The following is a 23,821-nucleotide window of genomic DNA, read 5'->3' on the forward strand; positions in this document are numbered from 1 at the left end:
ACGAAAATAAGTCAGTGTAAATCTTAAAAAATGGCAGCCGTTCTATACACAAACAGCCCCCGAAAAAAAATTCCTGGGTACGGCCCTGCCCAAAATTGTCCTCTGTGTATGAACACTCATGCACGACTACATTAAAAATAAGAAAGTACGCTATTTTCAATGCGGCATATTTTTGGGCGTTGGTTTTTCGCCGTTCGTCAAAAATTTTAGGTGTACCTTAAAATCGCGTGCTTGTTACGCGACGTCCCAAGTCTGTGAAATCTCATGGTGTTGAAAGGACGTGCGCACGCTAAACAGCGCAATACTGTGCTGAACAATACCTAAACATTTTTTTTTAATAGCCGGAGAGTGTCTCATTCTGGATGTAATTCAAGAAGGCTGCCCGCCGATCACATTGGAAGCGGCTACTTATAGCAGCTGGCGAGATGGATTCATATGAATATAATAAATATTTCCAGTTGAAGTCTGACGATGTTAAGCTGTTGGTGCACGTGTTCAAGTCGGTGAACTCAACCTTGCTGACAGAGAGAGAGGGAGAGAAATAAACAGCGCCTCGCGTGTGTGCTTCTTTTGCTGTCTGAGTTGTATTTTGCCTTGCACAAGTCAATTCGATATGACTCAAGACCAACTAGCCCTGCTGTCACTTCAGTCTTCTTAGTCCTGAAAACCCCGATCGCGGGATCGAATCTCGGCTGCGGCGGCCGCACTTTCGATTGAGGCGAAAATTTTGGAGTCGTGTGTGCTTAAATTTAGGTGCACGTAAAAGAACCCTATAGGGGGTCGAAATTTCCGGAGCCCTTCTCTCATAATGATATCGTGATTTTTGGGACGTTCAGGCAATTATCGGTCCAGAAAACCATGGACCTTGAGCGTTTCTCTGGTCGGTGTATGGATCAAATTGCAGGACAAGCTTGAAAGCTGGGCTTCCCAATGTACTCGAGTCGAATGCCTTATTCCTCGCCTTGTTCCGAGCCACCGCGATCGCTGCAAGCTACCATATGATAAGGAAGGCCAAGGAAAGAAAAAAACTTTATTGGGCGAGTGTGTTTGGGCCCTTTACGGACCCTGGGCCACCGCACGGCCATCACATTGCGCCTATGTGTTTTTAGATTAATCTAAATACGTTGGCAAGGGGAATCAGATTAATCGGAAACTCAAGCGGAAACATTCTTCAGCTCCGCCAATGCGGCAAACTAAAAAACGGGGGACGCTTAAGCTTCGCCTTTGACGGGTGAACACAACAGCGAGATCCGGCCCCATCCTCATCTCGCTCTGTTTCTCTTGCCATTATGTTCAATCGCCCAGCCAGCCCCCCCCCCCCCCCCCCATTTAACGCTATCGCGTTAAAACATTCGACAGTTATACATACTTATCGACTCACAGTGGTAGCAAATTGGATACAGAGCAGCGGTGATGCTATTTCTTTCCTACGAAAGAAGATGAATTTCCTGAAACAGGAAGAGCGTTGGATCGGTCCATGAAACGTCTACTGGTTCCTTCCCGTATTTGTGTTGTCGATTATATAACTTTCAGGTCAGGCACAGCAGAATAAAATCATGACAGAGTGTTCTAACGCTAAGAGCCCCTACTCAGTCTTCTCTGTAATGCTGTCGCGCAAAGCGTCGCATAGGCGTCCTGCACCGATTGACCGGGCCCGTAGAGCGGCTGCTGCAAGCGGAGCCCTGGACTGAGGGCCCCCCCCCCCCCCCCACTGCAAGCCGAGAACCTCCGAGAGCGTCTCCGCAGATATTCTGTTAATAAATGTTTTCACCACCACCGCAGAGAACTTACAGTGCGTGGTCGTGAGACACTGGAGGCATTCTCCACAGCAGAAGCGCAGGACAAATTTCATTATATAATTAAGTGATTGCTGTGTAGAAGTAAAAGTTCGCCTCAGGTCATGGTTTTCCAGTGTGCAGCCGACAGTGACTGTCGAAAGTGGGGGAGCTCAGCCCCCTTAACATTTCTCAGAGGGGGGGCTAGCGCCCCCCTTGCCCCCCCCCCCCCGGTAGATACGCCTACGGTTGAGTGTCGTTGAAAGCCAGGAGGCTGGCGAGCCGATGTAGCCGTCAAGCTCGGACTGCCGCTGAGGATCAGGACAAGGAGGCAAAACGTTTACAAAACAGTAACAACGTTTACAGCAGGTTATAGCAGTACAGAGCCTGCCAGCACGACCAAGTCGGCTGGGGCGTCTCTTCTAACAACGGACCGGCATCCGTCCATTGTGTTTCGGGGACAAAGCGGTACGAGACGCACGAAGGTTTGAATCATACCACCCCACCGATGGTGGTAAAACTGGTACTAGCAGCACGTCGGTTTGGATCCTACCCCACCGATGGTGGTCAAAATGGTAGGGGCAGGTCGCAGGTGTTGGCCTTTTCCTTGGTTGCAGGTGTTGACCCGCTTCCACGTCCGGTCAGGTGCTCTGGCACAACAATAGGCTGACTTTTTCTCGTTCACGTGTTCACCTCTTTCCATAACAAATCACGTGATTCGGGCACAACGTCGTTGTCAGTTCATGACGTCACGCCCGCGGTGCACGGGTATATCTTAACACGTCTGTTCGAAGACGCACGCGGCACAGCCGTGCCTGAAGATTCGCCAGTTTTTCGCGCCAGTCAAGCACATCCACTGGACACAAGAGGCAGCCGCTTGAGCGAACGATGGCCGTGAGCTCGAACGAGGTGACCGTGCGCCTGAGTATGAACGAAGTAGTGTATGACCTGGTCCAGCGACTAGACGCACTAAACCCGTACGCCGTCAGCGAATTGGTCCTCGGAAACTGCCTCCAATGCAAGCCGGCAGAGCTGTGCGAGCAAATCGGCCGCTGCGTGAGACTCCGGCGCCTCAGTTGCGTTGCCTGCGCGCTCCAGCCCAGCAAACTGCTCAAGTTGATGCTGGAACGACTGCAGTATCTGAAGCAGCTCGAGTTGTCGCTCGTCGACGACTCCGAGGCGGTCATCGACTGCGAAATCAACAGTATGCGTTCCATATCGCCGCAAATGAGGGTTGCCATCCGTTACCACAGCCTGCGTCGCCTGTACGTCGAGGTCGGCGGCGACCGCAACTTCGAGCTTCTCTGGGAGCTTCTGGTCCTCTGCCCGAACCTAACGGATCTTCACGTTCACTTCGTGCGAGGAACTGTTTCGAATGCTCTGGTTCTGTGCCACCGGATTCACGAACAGCTGGGCCGAGTGGAAACGTTCACGTTCACCTCCGAACTGCCGGCCTCCGTGCCGCTTCCGTACGGGCCGGATCCATCTATGGCGTTCGCGAACTGCGCTACCGTCTGCGCCAACGTCTGTCACGACAAGCCGCACGACTGGTGGAGCTGCGTCGAACTGAGTCGCCTCCTACTCAGCCGGGACCGAGTGCTCATTCTTCCGTCGCAGCTGGTCGCGTTTGCCGTCGGCGACCTCACGACAGGGTTGGTCTTCCAGGAGGCGAGTCGGCGACACAGCTGGGCACGCGTCCGCGAACTCTGTATCCTGCTGCTCCCGGCGGAGCCCTCCGTCGTGTCGTACCCGATGGCGGGAGCCCAGTTCCGCGACTACCTGGAACGTTTCTCCTTTGCGCTGGACAGCATCGTCGAGCTGAACGTCAGTTCGTTTCACTTTCGCCTCGACATCGACCTGAGGAAATTTCTCCAGGATACCCCGCTGGGGCGCCGCCTGCTTGCTCTCTCAGCGCCCCCGTGTTGGTTTCCGAGGCGCTCATCTGTGCGCGGGCTGCCGTTTTGTTGCCCCAACCTGAAAGACCTGGACGTGCGCGTCGTGAACCCGGGGGGTCACTTGCGCTGCGCTTCCTGCCATAGTCTCCTCTTCGGGACCGATGCCGTACAGGAACCATCCGACGCGGCCACGTCCTCGCCCACTAGCATCGCCAGGCTGACCCTGTCTGGCGTGCCTTACCAGGTACTACCCTGGTACCTCGAGTGTTACCGAGCTGCTGCGACGCTTCGACTTGCCGAGTGGCGGATTATCGGGAGCCCGCCATTCGGCCATTTGTGCGATCTTCTTGGCGAGTGCGTAGCTATCCGTTGCCTCGTGCTGCAGCATTGCGACCTGCCGATCAACGATCAGCATCTTCAGGTGAGTCGTCCCATTCTCGACGCTCTGAAGAGCGGCACTTATTGACGCGTTCGTTATTTACCGACGATGGCGTAATTCGTTCTTTTGTCTTTTTTTTTTCTGTTGTTTTTAGGCTATCGCATCATTAACTGTCGCGTGCACCCTGATTGTGACTTGCTGTAAAAAGCATGATTAATTATTATCAGCGATCACGTTGAAATGCCATCAAAGACGCAGAGCATGTCGCCAGGGCACAAGGCCACTTGTTTTCCCCGACTAAGAAAGGCTCCCTTTTCGATAATTTGGCCTCGTGAAGCCGTCGCGATGTTACCGTGCTCGTCGGCTGACCCGAAGGTCGCGTGCTCGACCGTGGCATTCGCATTTTCGATGAAGGCAAAATGCTACAATAATGTCTATATTGCCGGCTGCCGGTCAAATATATCGGTCCTATTCTATTTTCAGTTCTTTCCTATTTTCCGCCCGCGACCACGTGACCTCTGCGGGACGGCCCCTTTCGAGCTTTACCTTTTGTTCGTGTGTCGGATCGTACGCCATCGGCTGTCCGCACGTCCACGTGAATGTGGCTCTTTTTCTGGTCGCTGCCACTTTGTAACACAAGCAGTGCACGTTTCCTGCAGACACAGTCAAATTGACGATGGATTGGCGGCCTCGCGATACCGGAGATCCGGCACTATAGGCGCGGCCTCTCGAGATTGACATTTTATGTGAGGGACGCTTTGAGCGATGCCACTTAATGATACCAAAGTGTAGAAATAAACTGCTGGGGTTTCACGTGCAAAACCCACGCTGTGATCATAAGGCACAGCGTAGTGGTTTCTCCGAGTCACTTTCGAGCACCTGGGATTCTTCAACGCGCAGCTAAATCATATTGGCATCATTAAGTGACATCGCTCAAAGCGTCCCTCACATAAAATTTCAATCTCGAGATGCGCACCTTTATTCGATTTCTCGGTACGCATAAGTCTTTTTCGGCCAAATTTGAATGGCGTCCGTCACCTCGACGTTATTTTATTTCGAGGGCAAACAGCGTACGAAAGCTCGACGGGGCGTTCTGCACCCCGCGACATCGACATTACTGTGACGTGTTGGGTGTGGCCGATACCACCCTGTGTCTTTCCTTACACTTCTATCTTTTGTTTTGCACATTGCTAGAAACATAAGCAAGTTGTGTGTGTTCCCAAACGTGCTCCCACCTTTCTGGAAGTCTTCGCACGTGTATCTTTCTTGCAGGCCCGTAGCCAGGGCCTGCAAGAAAATAGGCGTTTTTCTCAAATAGTCAAGGCTTTCAGCAAGTGCCCCCCCCCCCAAAAAAAAAAAATTCCTGGCTACAGGCCTGCTTTCTTGTGTGTTTCCATGCTTGTTTCATTAGCGGGCGTATCCCGTTGAACATGTAACACGCGCATGCACATTTAGTTTGCGAAAACGTTAGTGTTTTGGAAGTGTTCTTGTAGCGGTTGAACCGTGCTCGCACACGGACGTCTATGCTGATTGATTGATTGATCTCACGTGCATCGTTTCCATCACCCCAGGCCAGCTTGTCCCGCATGACCGGTCTCCAGCACCTGTGCCTTCTGACGTCGATACGAGTCTCCGACATGAATGTGTTGCAGTGTGTCCGTGACTCCGTCTCCCGCGCAGCTCAACTGAAGTGCGTTCACATACACTACAAGCGCGACACCGACGGCTGGGAGCAACGAGTCACCTGGCTAAATCGACGCCAAGGCGGAGTCCTGCTACGAGAAGGTCCCTGCTTCGCGTGTTGCTCGACGGCGACGTTCATCGGACTGGTCAAGCCGGTCAATCGCGACTGTGAGGTGGACCTGTAAGCTGAATTAAGGGATACTCCTGTTATGAGAGTTTTCCTTAATCCGACTTGTTAATCCGAATGTATCACAATGTATCACAAAAATTTCGGAGGGGGCCGGGCCCCCTGGCTACGGGCCTGCACATCCCCCTGCATGTGTGTGTTGTTCTCTTCTAATCAGCTAGTAAAATGTGTAGTAGTTTATTGTGTTATCAGGATGGCTGATTGCCGCGGTTGCTTTCTATGCTAGTTTTCAAGCATTTGACTTCTGTAAATTAAAAAAAAAAAACCAGTTGAAGTTTGGCGCTTGTCCTGTGCGGTTCTCTGCTCTTTTGTCTACGTTTATCGCGCTACGACCACTATGAATCCTCACCAACTGGCCCAATTTGCAGTTCTCGTAATTGGAAAAAAATTAAGGTGGATGAAAAATCAACTTGCCGCTGGTAGGGACCGCTCGTATACAACCTTCGCGTCGATACATAGTACAGTCGTGATCGGTACGAGATAGAGAACGCCGAATTCTTGTTTGATTAACGGTTAGGTGTAATGTACACACCCACTAACTGTATCGTCGTCATCATCATCATCGGCCTGACTGCGCCCACTGCAGGGCAAATGCCTCTCCCATGTTCCAGCAATCAACCCGGTCCTGTGCTTTCTGCTGCCACGTTATACCCGCGAACCTTTTAATCTCATCTTCTGCACTCCTAGCTTTCTGTCTCGATTTCTGTTTCCTTTACAACCATTCACAGCTCTTTACACTAGCGCTAACGGTAATGGCTCTAAATATTAATACGACAAACAAATAACCAAACAAACATCTCAATGTTTGCTTCTGCGATGAGGAGGAAATTAAAGTTTACAAAAACATTGACGCATTCCTTACTCAGCAGCAGACGACCAAATGTAAGCACACAAATTAGTTGCCAGAATTGGATACAAGAGAAAGTCTTGGTATCTGTCATTGCGCTTATCTTCATACGGCACCCTTTCGGACGAGCTCTGGGGAGACGCGCATTCCACCCTTTTCGAGGGGTCCGATCTCGACAAAGGGACAGGGAACAAACCTGTCCGACACAATTAGCAGCGGCTACCTTTGTACCGTGGTCGCCAAACTCGGATAAACCGGCATACCAGCGGTTTTGTCTGCCCATTCTACCCCTCCGGGCTAAGCCGTTACCCTTTCGCCAATGTAGGGGACAGCCTTTGTCGCTATTCCGGTGTACGCGACACCTCGCTGCGCTCCTGCCCCGACTAGGCCGTGAAAAGGATGAGACCAGGCGAAGACTTTCGCGTTTGAATTTCACTGAAATTCTTTTCTTCGCGACGCGCCACCTGTACTCGAGATTTCAACAGGAGTCTCAACTTGAGACTTTCTAGCAGGCCTTTTTGGAATCTCCTGCCTGACCTTTCTCCTGGTGGGCCTCTTCGTGATCTGAAGCACCTGTCCAGCGTTTAGTGCTGACGTCGTCCACGTGTTTCATGAATAAATAATTGGCGAGGAGGAGATCGCGCCTGTAGGAAGGGTAGCGAAGGCTAGAAAGGAACCGCTTTCTCGTCTTTCAACTCGATCTGGTTTAGGAGTCCCCAAAGCGAAGACCATATATATGTGGTATGGACGAATGTGTAGAAAAGGGTGCAGCTATCAACCGTGCCGATGACTATAACATAACAAATCACTTGTCACGTGATCATTGACTGTGCTGGAGGAGAGTACGAAAGTTAAAATTGATTGAGATACGCAACCTCTTTTTGCAATATAGCGCAGCTGATGCGCTGGTACATTTATTACGCCCTACACCACCATGCCCAATTTTCCACTCTTCGTAACCATATATACTTCGCAGTTGTACAAATCACAGTTGTTAATACAATAATATAACCATAATTTTTCGGGTTTAACGTCCCGAAACCACGATACGACTATGAGGGACGCCGTAGTGGAGTGCTCCGGAAATTTTGACTTAAAAGCACACGGGCCTCAAGCATTTTCGCCTATATCGAAAATGAGGCTGCCGCGGGGGGAATTTCGCGCTTTTCGGCTACACGCTGTTATTGCCGCTTGCGCAGTCGAAAACGCACAAAACGAGGTGAAATCAGTTCATCGCGCACGATATATTCATGCGAGACAAGGCGGAACGGACGAGCGGCTGCGTCGCAAAGCAGGGAAGAAGGAAATTCGCAACTGATATCCCTCGTATATGGACCAATCGAAAGCTTATTTCCTCATGACGTCACGTGAACAGACTGCTGGCGTCACGGATTGTGCCGAAAAGACTGGAAACGCCAGGAGACAATAATGCGCTGTTGAATGTCAACGCTGCATGTGTGCGTGTTCTTCGCCGGTGCTTGTCTGTTGCGCTGTTCATACATTTATTATATATAGGGGTGTGCGAATATCAAATTTTTCGAATACGAATCGAATACGAATGTCCACCTTCGAATATCGAATAGAATATCGAATATCAAAGAAAAAATGCCTCCACAGTAACAATATTTTATTTAACATGTAGCTATTTGAAAAAAAAAAAACATTAACAGCCTGACTGGCAACACAACATACACTGCTATCTCGAGAATACAATGTCCAGGCTAGCACAATGCACATCACAACACAATCAAATATCACGGCACAATGAAAGTAATGACTAGATGTTATCATGAAGAAATATGAGTTGCTCCACATGATCAGGCAGCAGGCGCTCCCTTCTAACAGAGACACCCCCCCCCCTGCCACTGAAAAGGCCAGACTGGGGTATGTGAAGGTGCCTACAGTTCGCCACCAGTCACATGGGTCACTGTCTTTCTTCAGAAGTGGTCCCGCATAGTGAACGAGTTGTAGTGCGGCACGTTAGGGCCGCATAATATTGAAAATGTGCGGTTACATGATCGCCAACAGCGCTACACGTCGGAGATGCACCAGCAATAAATCATACGTATTGGGGCGCTCGTCGCAGGCAGATATCGTGCCTCCGTGTACTTACGATGTTTATCGCTCCTCTCGGCAACGTTTTTAGCGATACGAACGCAGCAGAAATGTGGAAGACGAGTTATTTTATGCATGATAATCGAATCGCATATTCGAATTTTTCGAATATTCGAAGTTATCGAATATTCCAAACTTTTCGAATACACGATTTTCGAATCGAATACGAATATATCGAATGTAATATTCGACGAATATTCGAAACTTTCGAATATTCGCACACACCTAATTATATACGATTGTTGAGCTCACGTGCCTACGCGAGTCATTCCGTGAAAGCTTCCTGCCTTCGGGGATCGGCCCGTATTTTCTGTAGCGGCGCGTATCCGGCCGCTACAGAATTGAAGGCAGATGGGAGATAGGCCATGGAATACAAAATAAATGAATAATTAAATAAATACCGAAGCAAGAAAACGAGCAGTTTCTTGGAATCGCGGTCCCATCCGTCCAGTGGCGTAGCATTATTTTGTTCGGGGGGGGGGGGGGGGAGGGGGGGCTCACGTTGCAGCGCGACCTCCTCATTGAATTTTTAGAACGACAAAGTATAGGAATAACATTTATTTATTTATTTATTTATTTACTTATTTATGTATTTATTTATTTATTTATTTATTTATTTATTTATTTATTTATTTATTTATTTATTTATTTATTTATTATATCTCAAAGGTCCCGTATGGGACTTTACATGAGGGGTGGGCGTCATAAAATGGCGGTATCGATGAAGGTGTATGTTAGGATGTGGTTGAGTCTGCTTCCTGGATGGCATTATTGAAACGCGCAAAATCGCGGATGACTGCTGCTTCGTTCGGAAGGTCATTCCAGTCTCGGGAGGTGCGCAAAAAGAAGGACTGCTGAAATGAGGTGGTGTGGGCACGTGGCGGAATCACAGCATGTGGATGACTTGTGCGATGGCCTCGATGGACCGGCTGGATGAGGTGGTTGTCACGCGGGATTGAATAAAAGAATCTGTGAAAAAGGCAGAGACGTGCAATACGACGACGAAGAGCGAGGGTAGAACGATTTAACTGGGATTTGAGGGCGGAGACGCTCGAGTAGCGGGAATAATCTGAAACAATGAATCTGGTTGCTCGGTTCTGTACTGACTCAAGTATTTCGATATGATTAGTTTGGTGGGGGTCAAAGACAGCAGATGCATACTCAAGTTTTGGTCTGACAATGGTTTTATAAGCGAGTAGTTTAACGGAAAGTGGTGCCATGGAAACGTTACGGCGTATGTACCCGAGAGCTCGGTTAGCGGAGTGAATTATGTGATTTATATGGTCGCCCCAAGATAGGTCACTCGAAAGATGGACACCCAGGTATTTAATCGAGTCAGTAGCAGCTATATGACAGTTGTTCATTGTGTAAGTAGCCGGCGTGTGGTTTCGGCGACGATGGAAAGAAATTAGTAATGTTTTTTTTTCTCATTAAGGGACATCAACCAGGTGGTACACCACTGCTGCTGAATGCGTGAGAGGTCATGCTGTAGAGAGGAGACATCGGTGGGGTTATTTATAGGGCGGTAGAGGACACAATCATCAGCAAAAAGACGGATGTTAGATTCAACGGAAAGCGGAATATCGTTAATGTATATTAGGAATAAAAGAGGCCCTAGGACGGTACCCTAGGGCACGCCGGACAAGACATGGGAGAGGTCGGAGGAGTGATCATTAACATGCACGAATTGTTTACGGTTTGTTAGGAATGCTTTAATCCAGTTTAAAACATGCCGATGAAGGTTTAGACGCGAGCTCTTTAGAAGGAGACGGGAGTGGGGTACCTTATCGGAAGGCTTTTAGGGGCGAAGCTCCTTAAAGCGGCACCCGTTCGTCCCCGTCGTAGTGCGTAACCAGTCTTAACGCTAGTACCAGATCTTGACCTCCAAGGTGGTGCCGGTGGGAGATTTCTCCTGTGCGTTGTTGAACAATAAAAAATTCGCAGCGTGCGCGTTAACTAAAAGCCGACTTCTGTCTCTCGTTCCCTATTAGCAGCCATTGGCATGTTCCAGTAGAAAACGTTAGTAGAAGTAGAAGTTTAAGTGTTAGCTAAAAGCCGACTTCTTCTGTCTCTCATTCCCCATTAGCAGCCATTGTTTACCTCCAAGGTAGTGCCTGGTGAGATTTCTCCTGTGCGTGATTAAACAATAAAAATTCACAGCGTACATGTAAAATTAAAGTGAGCTGCAAGTCGCCATGACTCTCATCGACCCTTTAGTATAAACCGGCCCGATCTCACGTCGTTGATGATGTACTGGGCGTGAAGCTGCGCGACGCCGCCGCCAAGATCCTGCCGTACGAGAGCTTCGCCCCACTCATCATCATTCACCCCGTGGATATGCTGTGGAATTTTTTCAAAATCTAAGAACAGTGTGCCAATTGGGATGTTACGGTCCATATGAAGGAGAATGTCGTGCAGGAATAATGTTAGTTGGGTCTCGCATGAGTGATCTTTACGAAAGGTTTGGGTGAAAGAAGTTTACGGACGATAAAAATGTAGCAACATGAGAAAACATGACGTGTTCCATGATCTTTGAACAAACACTATGGTGAGCGAGATCGCTCGGTAATTACCTGCAAATGAGCGGTCACCTTTCTTGAAGACCGGAATGACCTTCCCAACTCTCCAGTCTAATGGGACTTCACCTGTGTCGAGTGACTACTGAAAAATGATTGACAATATGTAACTGCATACATGTTTAGTATTTTTCAGAATTTTGGCGTTTATGCCATCTATACCGCATGACGAAGAGTTCTTTAATTGGTTAATAACTTTTACAATTCCCTCTGAATTGAATTCAATCTTTGGCATTGGCGGAAAAGCAAAATGCGGAAAATCAGGAAGTTTGTTGTTAGGTTCGTTAGTAAAGACGGAGCAAAATGCAGAGTTGACGGATGGAACGTCGCAATCGGTAATGGGGGATCCAGAAGTTTCACAAAGAGAGACTGTGGTTTCGTCGTCCGGTTTCATAATTTTTCAAAAGCGGCGTGGGTATGTACATGTATTACCATGTATACATACAATGTCACTGGTATTACCATTAACATGTATTACCAGTGACAGTTTGTATTAGATGCTGCAAATCACTTCTTGAATGCTACCGTCTGTTAAGAATGAGTAAGAAATGTGTTTTTTTCGTAAAAATATTAGGTTGGCATGCCCGCAAAATCTTTCCAGGAATAACTGTCTTCAATCTTTTCAATATTTTTTTTTCTGTGTGTAACAGGTACGGCAAATATCACGTAAACTTCGGAACTGCATCAGTTTTGAACTGAAGAAGCGCCTGATAACAAAAAAATGAAGTCCACAAAATAACCAGGACGAGATCAAATATTTTAATGCAGATTGTTTACGCAAAATGTTCATCTTCTTGTACAGATGACGCGGCCAGGGAAAAGCAAGAATGGGAAAGTACACCTCGAATACGGGCAAAATATAAGTCACCGGAAACAGTGCGCAGTATGCTTACGCAAAACTTCACAAATGTACATTTAAATATGCAATCAGTAAACGGAACTTAGCAATGATCCCTATACATAATGCCCAACTGATATGTCCTTGGGCCAAGCTGCTGTCTCGGACGCACCATGTGGACAGAACTATAAAGAAAGAGTGTAGAAATAACGAAAGAAACTATTTCATTAAAGGTAAACATTCGGCAGAAGTCTGCCTGGTTGGGTGAAAGACTAAAGGCAAAAGGGGGAATCTCCAACCAGAAGGTTTATTTTAAATAACCCGACGTTTCGAAGCCTGACCGGCTTCTTCTTCAGGGGTGAGATGGCCCGAGGTGCACGGCGCTTATATGCGCTTTCTTGCCGACAGTTGCCGCAAGCCTTGACAATAGAGGGGGGGGCAAGGTTCCCGTGGTGCGGTTGATGTTTTCCGCTGTATTCTGTATGTGCCACGACTCGAGGAGAAGCCGCCGGCGCCAACAGCTTTCCTGTTCCAGGATCACCGCATCGTCAGGACTAATGCGGTGGTCACATTTTTCGCAGTGTTCCGCTACTGCACTCCTTTCGCTGTTCAGCTGACGCAGATCGTTCTTATGCTGCCGCATCCTTTCGCGGAAGTTCTTTGTTTCCCCGACGTACGCGGCGGGGCAGTCTGAACACGAGATCCTATACACGACGCCCTGCGCTTTCTCCGCGGGCGCGCGGTCTTTGGGAAGGGGGAAAAAAAAAAAAAACGGCCGATGGTGGTGGTTGGCTTGTGTGCCACGCCGACCCCCGCCTTTCCCAGAATGCGCGCTAATGTTTCGCTGGTTCCCGCGATGTAGGGAATCGGTACACGTCGTCGCTGAGGCGGCGCCGCTGGCTCTCTACCCCCACCGCCTCATTCGCAAGGCCCTGCGCAGGAATAAAGGCGGTGGGGGTAGAGAGCCAGCGGCGCCGCCTCAGCGACGACGTGTGCCGATTCCCTACATCGCGGGAACCAGCGAAACATTAGCGCGCATTCTGGGAAAGGCGGGGGTCGGCGTGGCACACAAGCCAACCACCACCATCGGCCGTTTTTTCCCCCTTCCCAAAGACCGCGCGCCCGCGGAGAAAGCGCAGGGCGTCGTGTATAGGATCTCGTGTTCAGACTGCCCCGCCGCGTACGTCGGGGAAACAAAGAACTTCCGCGAAAGGATGCGGCAGCATAAGAACGATCTGCGTCAGCTGAACAGCGAAAGGAGTGCAGTAGCGGAACACTGCGAAAAATGTGACCACCGCATTAGTCCTGACGATGCGGTGATCCTGGAACAGGAAAGCTGTTGGCGCCGGCGGCTTCTCCTCGAGTCGTGGCATATACAGAATACTGCGGAAAACATCAACCGCACCACGGGAACCTTGCCCCCCCTCTATTGTCAAGGCTTGCGGCAACTGTCGGCAAGAAAGCGCATATAAGCGCCGTGCACCTCGGGCCATCTCACCCCTGAAGAAGAAGCCGGTCAGGCTTCGAAACGTCGGGTTATTTAAAATAAACCTTCTGGTTGGAGATTCCCCATTTTGCCTTAAGAAACTATTTCAAAACTGTTTTAAAAGTGCGAACCACTATTGTGCACTCAATATAAAAGGAAGGTTGCCGCTTCTAGTTCAGAAAGCAACACAGTAAACCACTTTACACCCTTAAGGGGGTTTTGCCGTGTCTATAACTAACGCCCTTACACCCTAAGAAAAGGGTTTTTGACGTATCAAAACACCCATACCATAGGGTGTTTCCAATGGCCTAAACACCCTTATCAGTGAAAAATTTGAAAAAAAATCTACCAGTCAGGGAACATGCAATTATAGATGACATCAGCATAGAAGGTGTGCGCACGCGCCACACCGCGGCACACACAACAAAGCGTATTGTAAAATACCACATAGACGGAGCGCTCGTGCTACACAGCCTTACACTGACCATCTGGTATACATAGCCATAGTATCTTAAGCCGCCGTTCAGTGCCGGTGGAGATATTTCTGTTCCGTATAAATGAACATTAAACATTAGGAGAATAGGCGTAAATTTATGGTACGCTTGTAGATAGCCCTAAAAGAGACATATCTTTTAATCTAAACTCGCCGAAGATCCAACGACATTTTAATCAGCGAGTCCCCATTATCATCTGGCACGCTGTGGTATGGGCCATGGGTGTTTCGATAACACATAACACCCTTAACTCCTAAAGGGTGTTTAGCTAGAGCATTACCCCCTAAAGGCTGTTTTGGGGAAGGAAAGCAACCTTACACCCTAATTTTTGCAAATTTTGTTAGGCAAAAGGGTGTTTTGCTTGCTTGAAACCCCCTTAAGGGTGCAAAGTGGTTTTCAGTGAATGAAGAACAAAAACGACAAATGAAAGTAACAAACAATGCTGCTGGTACGGCTTCCCAATAGTTGAATTTGTTTGGTACGCCGCGTATGCCGACCTCTCAGTGAACAAGGTGAAGCTGTCGATTGGCTGGTAATGTCCACCTGATGCCTGTATTCTTATGTTTATATTAGGTCACAGTGTTAACTACTAAAAGTTACAAAATCCTCACGGCTTTAAAAGGTGGTGAACAATAATATTGCGTCAGAATTACGGGCTCATTGACCTGAACTCCGGAACAGCAGTGTCTTTTCCTTTCGTTGGCGCTGATTTTTGTCCTGCTCGGTATCAAAGGACAACGTTGACCCGGCGAGGAAGCTTAGCGAAACGGTCAATGACTTCCGACACGTTGATGTCGACATTCCTGTGGGCGTACAGAAGTGCCTGGCCAACCATGCGTTCCTCAGACATCGTGGAGCGCAAGTAGTTCTTAAGTAACCTCATGCTTGAAAACGTTCTCTCTGCGCTGGCAGTGGTCACTGGAAGGGTGACTAGAATCCGGAGTAGCTTGTACACATTCGGATAGAACCTGCTGTCGCAATGAGAGGGGGCATCGGTTCCTGTACTGGGGCGCTGGCTTGCTGCTTTGTTCGCCCACTTTGTCCACCATAGTCGCAGTTCTCCAAAACCAGCCCTCGTTTTGACGCGCAAAAACGGTCAGGAGATTTTCTGCTCCTTTCTCCCGATCATCTTGCATTGGTGGTATTGCGGATGGTACAATTAATGAAAAGTCCTTTACACTCTTAAAAAAAAAAAGATAGTAATGCTTGCTAACTTTGGGGTTGTAACGGCTTGTCACATATGTTACAACCCTGTTAGTAAGCGCAGTTAGTAACGGCAAGGGTGGTAACTGCTACTACCTTTGCCGTTACTAACAGCAATTAGTGACTGTTACTACGCTAGCCGTTACTAACCATAGGTAGTAAAATAAAGGTTCTAAAAAAAGTAGTAACTGACACTAACGTGTTCATTTTGCCACATTATTAACAGTGATCAAATTCATAATGCCACACTACGAAACAACATCGGCTAATCTTGCGTGAAGTGTTATGAACTATAAGAATACAGAGACTCAACAAGTTCACTACGCGCCAGTACTTACTAAGCGACTCCCGGGGTATTTATAGCCCTTACATTGGAGATGCACGACTGGTACCGGTGAGCACCTGTGTTTCACGATGAATCATCAAAAAATGTGACCCTAAAGAACCCCACCCTACTACCGGATTATGTGCGCTTGGGGACGTAGCACAAGACTTTTAATCAACCGTATTAAAAGAAACAATATATCATGTCTATTTGCTATAAAACTGGCGCAAAAAAAGCATTATGTACAGCGGCCGAGACGAGGTACTAAGCCCACTAACGTAGCCTCAGTGCATTTCAATGAATTCATGTGCTAGTACATAGACAGTAAAAAGCTAATAATAATCATTCCGAAGGTTTCACGTGCCAAAACCACAATATGATTGAGACGCGCCGTATAGTGAGGGACTCCGGATTAATTTTAACCACCTGTGGTTCTTTCACATCCGCCTGTCATGCTAGCTTGTTGGGATTTACATTGTGTACTAAAACGCATATAGCACTTGCTTACACTTCATTAACTTTTGCTCCTCCGTTTTCAGAATAGGAGAATGATGCTTAGAAATCGCGGTTGCGTAATTTTAAAAAGAAAATTTATATTTTTTTCTTAATCCATGGACATTTTCTTCACCAGTTTTCGATTTAAAATGATGTGTCGAGACGATTCCAGTTATAAGTTAACACAATAGGTATTAACTACAATTTTAGATTAAGTATAGTTAACGGCCAGGTAGGAAAAAGGTAGTAACGGTCCATGAAAGTTAGTAACGGCTGCAGTTACTAACGTAGGTAGTAAACAGGTAGGAAAAAGTTAGCAACGGTTGCAGGTAGTAACTGTTTACTAACGTAGGTAGTAAACAGGTAGCAAAAGGTTAGTAACGGTCCAAGAAAGTTAGTAACCGCTGCAGTTACTACCTATTTGCTTGCAGTTACAACCTTTTTACTAACTTTTTTTTAAGAGTGTAGAAGTGCCCTGTGCTTTTCGAACCTTTGGTTTAACTGGGCTAGTACGTGGTCCATGAACGGAATGAACAGGGTTCTGCGAAAATATTCTTCCGCGCTTTCGAATGCATTGCTCCCAAGGTTTTGCTTCCGGACACCGGCTCGACGGCTGGTGATCTCCACATTCAGTTTTTCTGCCAATACCTGCACTTTTGCAAATATTTTTGAGAAAGAAGCATTCGTGTTCTTGCGGTCACTTTCAATTGTCTGCTGTACCACTTCTATGTCGTCAATGGCAGCGCTCATGTCGATACTCCTCGTCTGCAGCTTCTTTGACAGTGGCAACGTCAGTGCTAACACGTGCTCCGTCACATGCAGGCTTACAAGGAACGCTGGTGAAAAGAGTGCCAATATTAGACTGTTTGCCTGCAGACTTTCGCCATTTCCGTTAAACTTAGTCTCCTCTAGTGCTGCGATCAACGGCTCAAAGAGGCTCACAAATGAAAGCACTGCATCGTGCTTCTCGGCCCAGCGCGTTTCGCATAGTCCCAAAAGGCGCCGCCTTGTAGACTCAGGACAGCTCAAACTTATCATTTTTCGCAAAACGTGTGAGCGGCTAGAAGATTTACGGAAAAAGACTGACGTCGCCTTCAGAGTCCCAAAACAGTTTCGAATGTCTGTGATGGAGCATGCCGCACACACAACTAGATTAAGGGAGTGACACGCGCAGTGAGTACATAGAGTGCGGCTGGATATTTCTCACGAAGAGCAGCTTGAACACCATTCGTTTTGCCGGCCATCGAACTTGCACCATCGTGGTCTTGACCACGGAGATGCTGCATGTTAATTCCCATTTCTATAAAGAGCCTTATGATGGTGTCGGCGAGGGCCCGGCCATTTGGTCCTGAATTGGCCCAAAGCCTAAGAACACTTCTTCGATTCCGTTCGCATCCTTATTAAGGTACGTTTTGGGACGTTAAACCCCAGATATTATTATTATTATTATTATTATTATTAAGGTACCTTGCACAAACAGTAAGCTGCTCGATACCAGCAACATCCGTCGTTTCATCAGCAAGTGCGGAAAAGCAGCCTGCAGCGTTTACTTTTGCTACTAGGCTTTCCTTGATGATTGCAGCAGAGATTTCTATAATGTGGTTTTGTACATCTGGGCTAAAATATGAGGCCTTATTTGGGCAACTTTCCAAATGCCTTTTTATATCTGTGTCGCCACAATCCGCGCGCATGCGAAGCAGCGCTCTGATGTTGCCTGTATTTGTAGAGGAGGCTGTGCTTGAATCCATGGGACCACTGTCTCTATGTCCACGGAGAGCCACACCTTGCAGCCCGCAAAAGAGAACTGTCTCAACAATAGGCTGTAACTTCCTTCGGGTCTCTCTTATTTGAATTGGCCTGCCATGGTCCTGTTGATCAACAACACTGGGCACACATCCTGAGAAGGTTTGAAGAAAACTATCGGCTACCAGATGAGCGTCAGTGTGATATTTAGTGAATTCATGTGCACCGAAGACTTCGAGGGCGTGCTTCCACTTTTGAAATGGCTTGGATACGAGGGCCTTAGTGCGCGCATGTTGGCCCTTGCCAATCTCACTTCTGCTAAAAAGGACACGCACTCGGCAAAATGCACCCTCTTGAAGCGCTCATTATACCTTAGCCATCGGTACCTGTCCAGCCAAGCCACGTAAACTTCGTTTCTGCTTAAAATCGATCGTAGACTTAAACATACAGCATGGCGAAGGAATCAAAGGAGAAGCTAGCAGTTGATGTTTTGTGTCATCATCCACTTTTGAGCCATCTGTGTAGAGCCCGATATCAAATTTGCTTTTGCTAACATTTTGAGGGTCAGAAAAAGATAAATAATTAAATAAATGATAATCAGGCTGAAGCCCAATAAGTCCCACCACGCGGGTGACGCCGCTGGTTGTTGGTGTATGAGAGCACGAGAAATTTCGGGGGAGGGGGGGGGAGGCTGAAGCCCCATAAGCCCCCCCCCCCCCCCCCCTGGCTACGCCCCTGCATCCGTCGTCTGCTAAGGCGATCCGGCACCGGCCAGACGAGACAAGGCGAGACGTACCGGGCGTGACCGGAGACGGCATTATAGTAACGCCCGTTGCATAACGGGGTACGGGCGTTTCGTATCGATTTACCGAGGACATGGGAGTCACGTGCGTATACCTGCCTAAAAGCAAAGGACGAGAGGGCGAGCTCTGTGACGTCACGGAAGGAGACAGAAGAGAGGGAAATACACGAAAAGAAGGAACGTTCACGGCATGAATAACTAAAGCCATGACGGGAATAGACACGAAAAGCGTGCCTTCCGGTGCGGAGCTGTCGATCACGCACAGTCGCCATGTTCTCGTGGTCACTGCATGAGCAAAAAAAAAGAGCAAAGCGCAGCCGCAAATGTCTGGCGCACGCTGGACGGTCGGCTGGCTATAGCAAGGGTTAATGCCAAGGTATATGGAATAAGAAAAATATACTTTGGCATTAACCCTTGCTTGCCTGCAATGTATATATAATGTTTTCAGACATACCCCCCCTCCCCCTCGGTCAATCTTTCGTCGATGTCTTACAGGATTCCAGCTGACGCCGTGACCATTGACGAAAGGGCAGGGTCATGTGACGTAGAACGTCGCCGAGGCGTAGCGTAGTTATGTATATGCATATATCCTCGCATGCCTTGGATTTTTTTATAGACATTGCTACGCGTACTAGAGCGCGTTCCGATGGATCTTTTTTCCATCCATCCACTGCTATCTGCCGTCATCTTTATAAGCTCGTGAACATTTTCTTGTCATTGAGTGTGGCCAGATCGGCGATTTAGAGATAGAGAATACATACATACATACATACATACATACATACATACATACATACATACATACATACATACATACATACATACATACATACATACATACATACATACATACATACATACATACATACATACATACATACATACATACATACATCAGGCCCGTAGCCAGGAATTTCTTTCGGGGAGGGGGGGGGCACTTGCTGAAAACCTTGACTATTTGAGAAAAAGACCTACCTATTTTCGTTATTTATTTTTGGTAAAAACACCTACTTCAGCAAAATTTCGGTGGGGCCCGGGCCCCCCTGGCTGCGGGCCTGACAATACATACATACATACATACATACATACATACATACATACATACATACATACATACATACATACATACATACATACATACACACATACATACATACATACATACATACATACATACATACATACATACATACATACATACATACATACATACATACATATGATTCCAAAGCCAATAACACAAGCACTTGTCAACCTCTCTTCTAAAATTTACAAGTGATGCAGCGGACACGCCATCGGTGTGGGAAAGGCTAAATGTGTACACACAAACTGTAGAAGAAAAAGAGGGCGGGGGAGGCTAAATACCCTTCCATCCACCCCCGGATACGTCTATGGCGAAAGAACTATGCGCAGCATTCAGCGGAGGCACTTGCCCGCACCTTTGCAATGAAATAAACGCCTGTCATCGCACGTGCTGAGCGTGGGAGCATCGGCGACGCGTATACATACCTCGCGAGCCATATGACGCAATCCTCGCGCGCGCGCGCCAATTGCCACCACTCACGCGCATATGACCAACCATCGATTTACGTTTCGTTTCTCATGACCACGATGCGCACTCTGCTCACGAGAATGACAACTCCATCAGCTCAATGCACACTGCAAGCCATGGATTCATTGGAGCCAGTCCTTGCAGGTTTTTTTTTTTTAACCACCGATCTCAAATATTTCTCGGTGGCTGGTGGGCGCGGTGAATGCTCATATGCACGGCCACTACATATATGTAGCGGCCGTGTCATATGTATGTGCGCGTATCACCTGTTCGCTCTTTCCTCCCTCGAGGCGTGGGAGTCACTCTCGTCATCAAATGACCAACGTGTTCGGACGGAAGTTATCAACTGGGCCGAAAAGGTCGTGGCGAGCTACTTGCCACCACCATTCGAACCACCGGCAAGCTAAATTCAACGACCTCGCTGTGCCGTCAATAAAGTTGTTTCTCTCTCTCTCTCCTCCTTGCTTTCTCTATTCTTTTTCTCCCTCTCCCCCCGTAAGTATAGGGTAGCAAACCGGGTACAACCTCGTTAACCTCCCTGCATTTCCTTCGCGCCTCTCTCTCTCTCTCTCTCAAGTGCGTAGCTCTCTAGGGACCCGGCTTATCGTCCGTCAACTGCTTCATGTCCCATGGTCACGCGGTGGTCAATACAGGCCTAAAACAAGGTCATCAATTCTCGAAACCAGTGCACAGCAAACTAACAAGGTCTAAAATAACATAAACTACAGAAATAACCAAGAATTAATAGCAATAATTTAACTGAAGTAGTAAAGAAACGCTTCTGAAACATCCAGCTGATACCCGCGCCGCGCAAGAGAGGGTGCCACCGCCTCGGCCAGCGCGCGATTGGCGAGGCGGTGTCAAGCGCTGCATTCGCTGGGTTGCCCGCGCTACGCTCTTCCCCAGGTTTCAGGGTAGAGAAGCTGCATTAAAGGGACACTAAAGAGAAAAACGATTTTTTCACAACTCTTGCCGCGAAAAGACGCTTGCTTAGCGAGAAAACGCGCAAAAAGGAAATGCGGGTGGCGACACCGCCTTGAAATTCGCGCACCAAACTCCGTGACGTCAAAGATTTTGACGGCGTCTACTAGGTCCTACGTAGTTTCTATTCAGTGAAAATGAAGTACATTGTCCTCCGAGGGGCCGGGTCATAGACTGAACATACTAAGTTTCAGGAAATTTCATCGAGCCAATGTCGCCAAGATAAGAAAAATGCGCTTTGCAATCCATGAAGTCACGCGCGGTGATTTCAGCGCGAAATTTAAAAATGAAACTTCAACCTTGATTTTCTCCTGTATTAATAAACCTATCATGGTGAAATTAACGACACTGGAGTTCTCAGACCACAATTAGCGAATCTAAACCGATTCATTGTTACACTTTAGTGTACTTTTAAGCGCAGGATTTAGAACTCAACCAAGGCCTACTCAAGAGCGACGTTAGCGTTACATTAACCGCAGAATGATTGTTTTGCTCTCGTGATGGGTCCGCGCGTGATGTTCTCGCGGCGAATATTTGCTTGTCCATCGTCAAACATCGACTCGTTCGGACATGCTTTGTTTAGATTTTACTCGCTGTGTGCGATTATCTGATTATCTATCTTTGCGCGAGCGAGTAGGAGTTGCCCTTGACGTTACGCCGTGTTCTCAGTCATAATTGATGGCTGATGCTGTAATGAATGCCCATAGACGTACGCAGGGTTCTCCATTGGGGGATGGGGGTGGAGGCAAGATTCACTGCAGCCCCCCACCCCCACCCCGCACCTAATATAAGTCGAGTCCAAAAGAAAACAAGTTACGAAATGTATGCAAAAATGAAAGTTGGGTGACGACGGGCTGCTCGTAAAATTCGTAACCCAGCTTCGCACTAGGTTTAGTGGCAGCAAATGGCATTTTCTACCATCTGATAATTATTTTTGGCCATCTTAAATTGTATATTCACTGGCATAATTAAAGCTTCCTGTGCCAGCATTAGCCCATTCTCTCCTGCCTGGTGCATGTTTTAAAGGGACCGATAACCAATTTTCATGGTGCGTATTTTCTTCAGCGCAACGGAAAGCTCACCGGTCAAAGTATCTAATCACGGAATGGTAACGTGGAAAACGCCGCGAAACATTTGTAATCAGAATTTTTCCAGCTGCGGCGAATATGAAGTCATACCCACACGAGACAACATATGCTGCAAACAGTGAGCGCGAGAGCGGTTCGAGTTCGAGAGCGCGGTGAGTTAATGCGCATGCGTGCACTCGCGCGCATGCGCCGCGGCTTGACATGGTCCATTGGCGGCCGCGAAGAAAGCGCCGCTTCTCATTGTGCAGCTCCTTTCACCTCGCAAGCAACACAGAATTCAGTGGGGCTGGATAATAATATGCATACTCTAACATTGAAAACTAATTATGGCACGCATGACAGCATCAGACTACGTACAGCAGAGTGATCGACTTCATAATGCAGCTTCAAGGCTCTTCCGCTAGGCTGCGCGACATACTGGTTTTTGTTACTTTTACACACGATCAACGCGAAAAGTATGCTGGAATCTGTCCATATATTTTACGGTTTTTTCATTTATACCAAGATCTCCCACGTTCTGGCCAGTTGTCGGTCCCTTTAACAATGTAAGTAAATAAAGCATGTCAATAAAAAAATTCGGTAGATCCCACGCATTGTCAGAATTGATTTTACGCGATGCATGCAGTGAGCGATTAGCAGCCTATATACGACCTTTTTCGCTTTGAGCCGGGCATTACGAAGTGGATCGATGTTTTTCGTAAACTGAAAAATAAATCTAGATATCTCCCACTAGATATCTCAATAATAATACCGCGGTGTCGGCGCCTACGAGACTAAAGCTGTGTTATAATTTCTTTAATTCGGAAGTCGCATTCTCTCTCTCTCCCTATATATATATATATATATATATATATATATATATATATATATATATATATATATATATATATATATATATATATATATATATACATATATATATATATATATATATATATATATATATATATATATATATATACACATATATATATATATATATATATATATATATATATATATATATATATATATATATATATATATATATATATATATATGTGCGTGGGGGGGGGAGAGTGAGTAAGAGAGAAATGTGGAAGAGCCAGTGCGGCCCCCGCCCCCTCCGGGAAAATGAAAACTCTCCGCCTATGCTTCCAGTAGTAGAATATATCGCAACAACCATAGATATAGAAAACTAGCAATTCGCACAGATATAGGATGGAATCAATAACAACGTGGACGGAATATCAGCACCTAAAATTCCCATGGAATTAAGTCTCAAAAAATGGAGTAAATCCCGACAATCAGAAATTACGATCACTAGATTTCGATGCCGTGTCCCCCCCATTACACAGGGCTGGTCTGACGATATCGC

At 47.3% G+C, this 23,821-nt stretch overlaps 2 protein-coding genes across 2 annotated transcripts in view; one reads left to right on the top strand and one right to left on the bottom strand.

The window, feature by feature from the left end:
- The window catches only part of LOC119399996 (SUMO-conjugating enzyme UBC9), a 562,334-nt gene that overhangs the window by 276,937 nt on the left and 261,576 nt on the right, over positions 1 to 23,821 (bottom strand). The window lies entirely within an intron of this gene.
- On the top strand, positions 2,646 to 5,972 carry LOC119400009 (uncharacterized). Its single transcript, XM_037666917.2, has 2 exons — positions 2,646 to 4,091; positions 5,621 to 5,972. The coding sequence occupies exons 1-2, from the start codon at positions 2,664 to 2,666 to the stop codon at positions 5,915 to 5,917; spliced, it is 1,725 nt and encodes a 574-aa protein (XP_037522845.1). The 5' UTR covers positions 2,646 to 2,663; the 3' UTR covers positions 5,918 to 5,972.

This window comes from Rhipicephalus sanguineus, chromosome 7, assembly GCF_013339695.2.
Source record: "Rhipicephalus sanguineus isolate Rsan-2018 chromosome 7, BIME_Rsan_1.4, whole genome shotgun sequence".
NCBI lineage: Eukaryota > Metazoa > Arthropoda > Arachnida > Ixodida > Ixodidae > Rhipicephalus > Rhipicephalus sanguineus.

Bases quoted from the DNA above. Each gene is read 5' to 3' on its own strand.
- LOC119400009 (XM_037666917.2), top strand. From the start codon at position 2,664: ATGGCCGTGAGCTCGAACGAGGTGACCGTGCGCCTGAGTATGAACGAA. The intron at 4,092-5,620 runs GTGAGTCGTCCC...CCATCACCCCAG, and splicing joins TCAACGATCAGCATCTTCAG to GCCAGCTTGTCCCGCATGAC.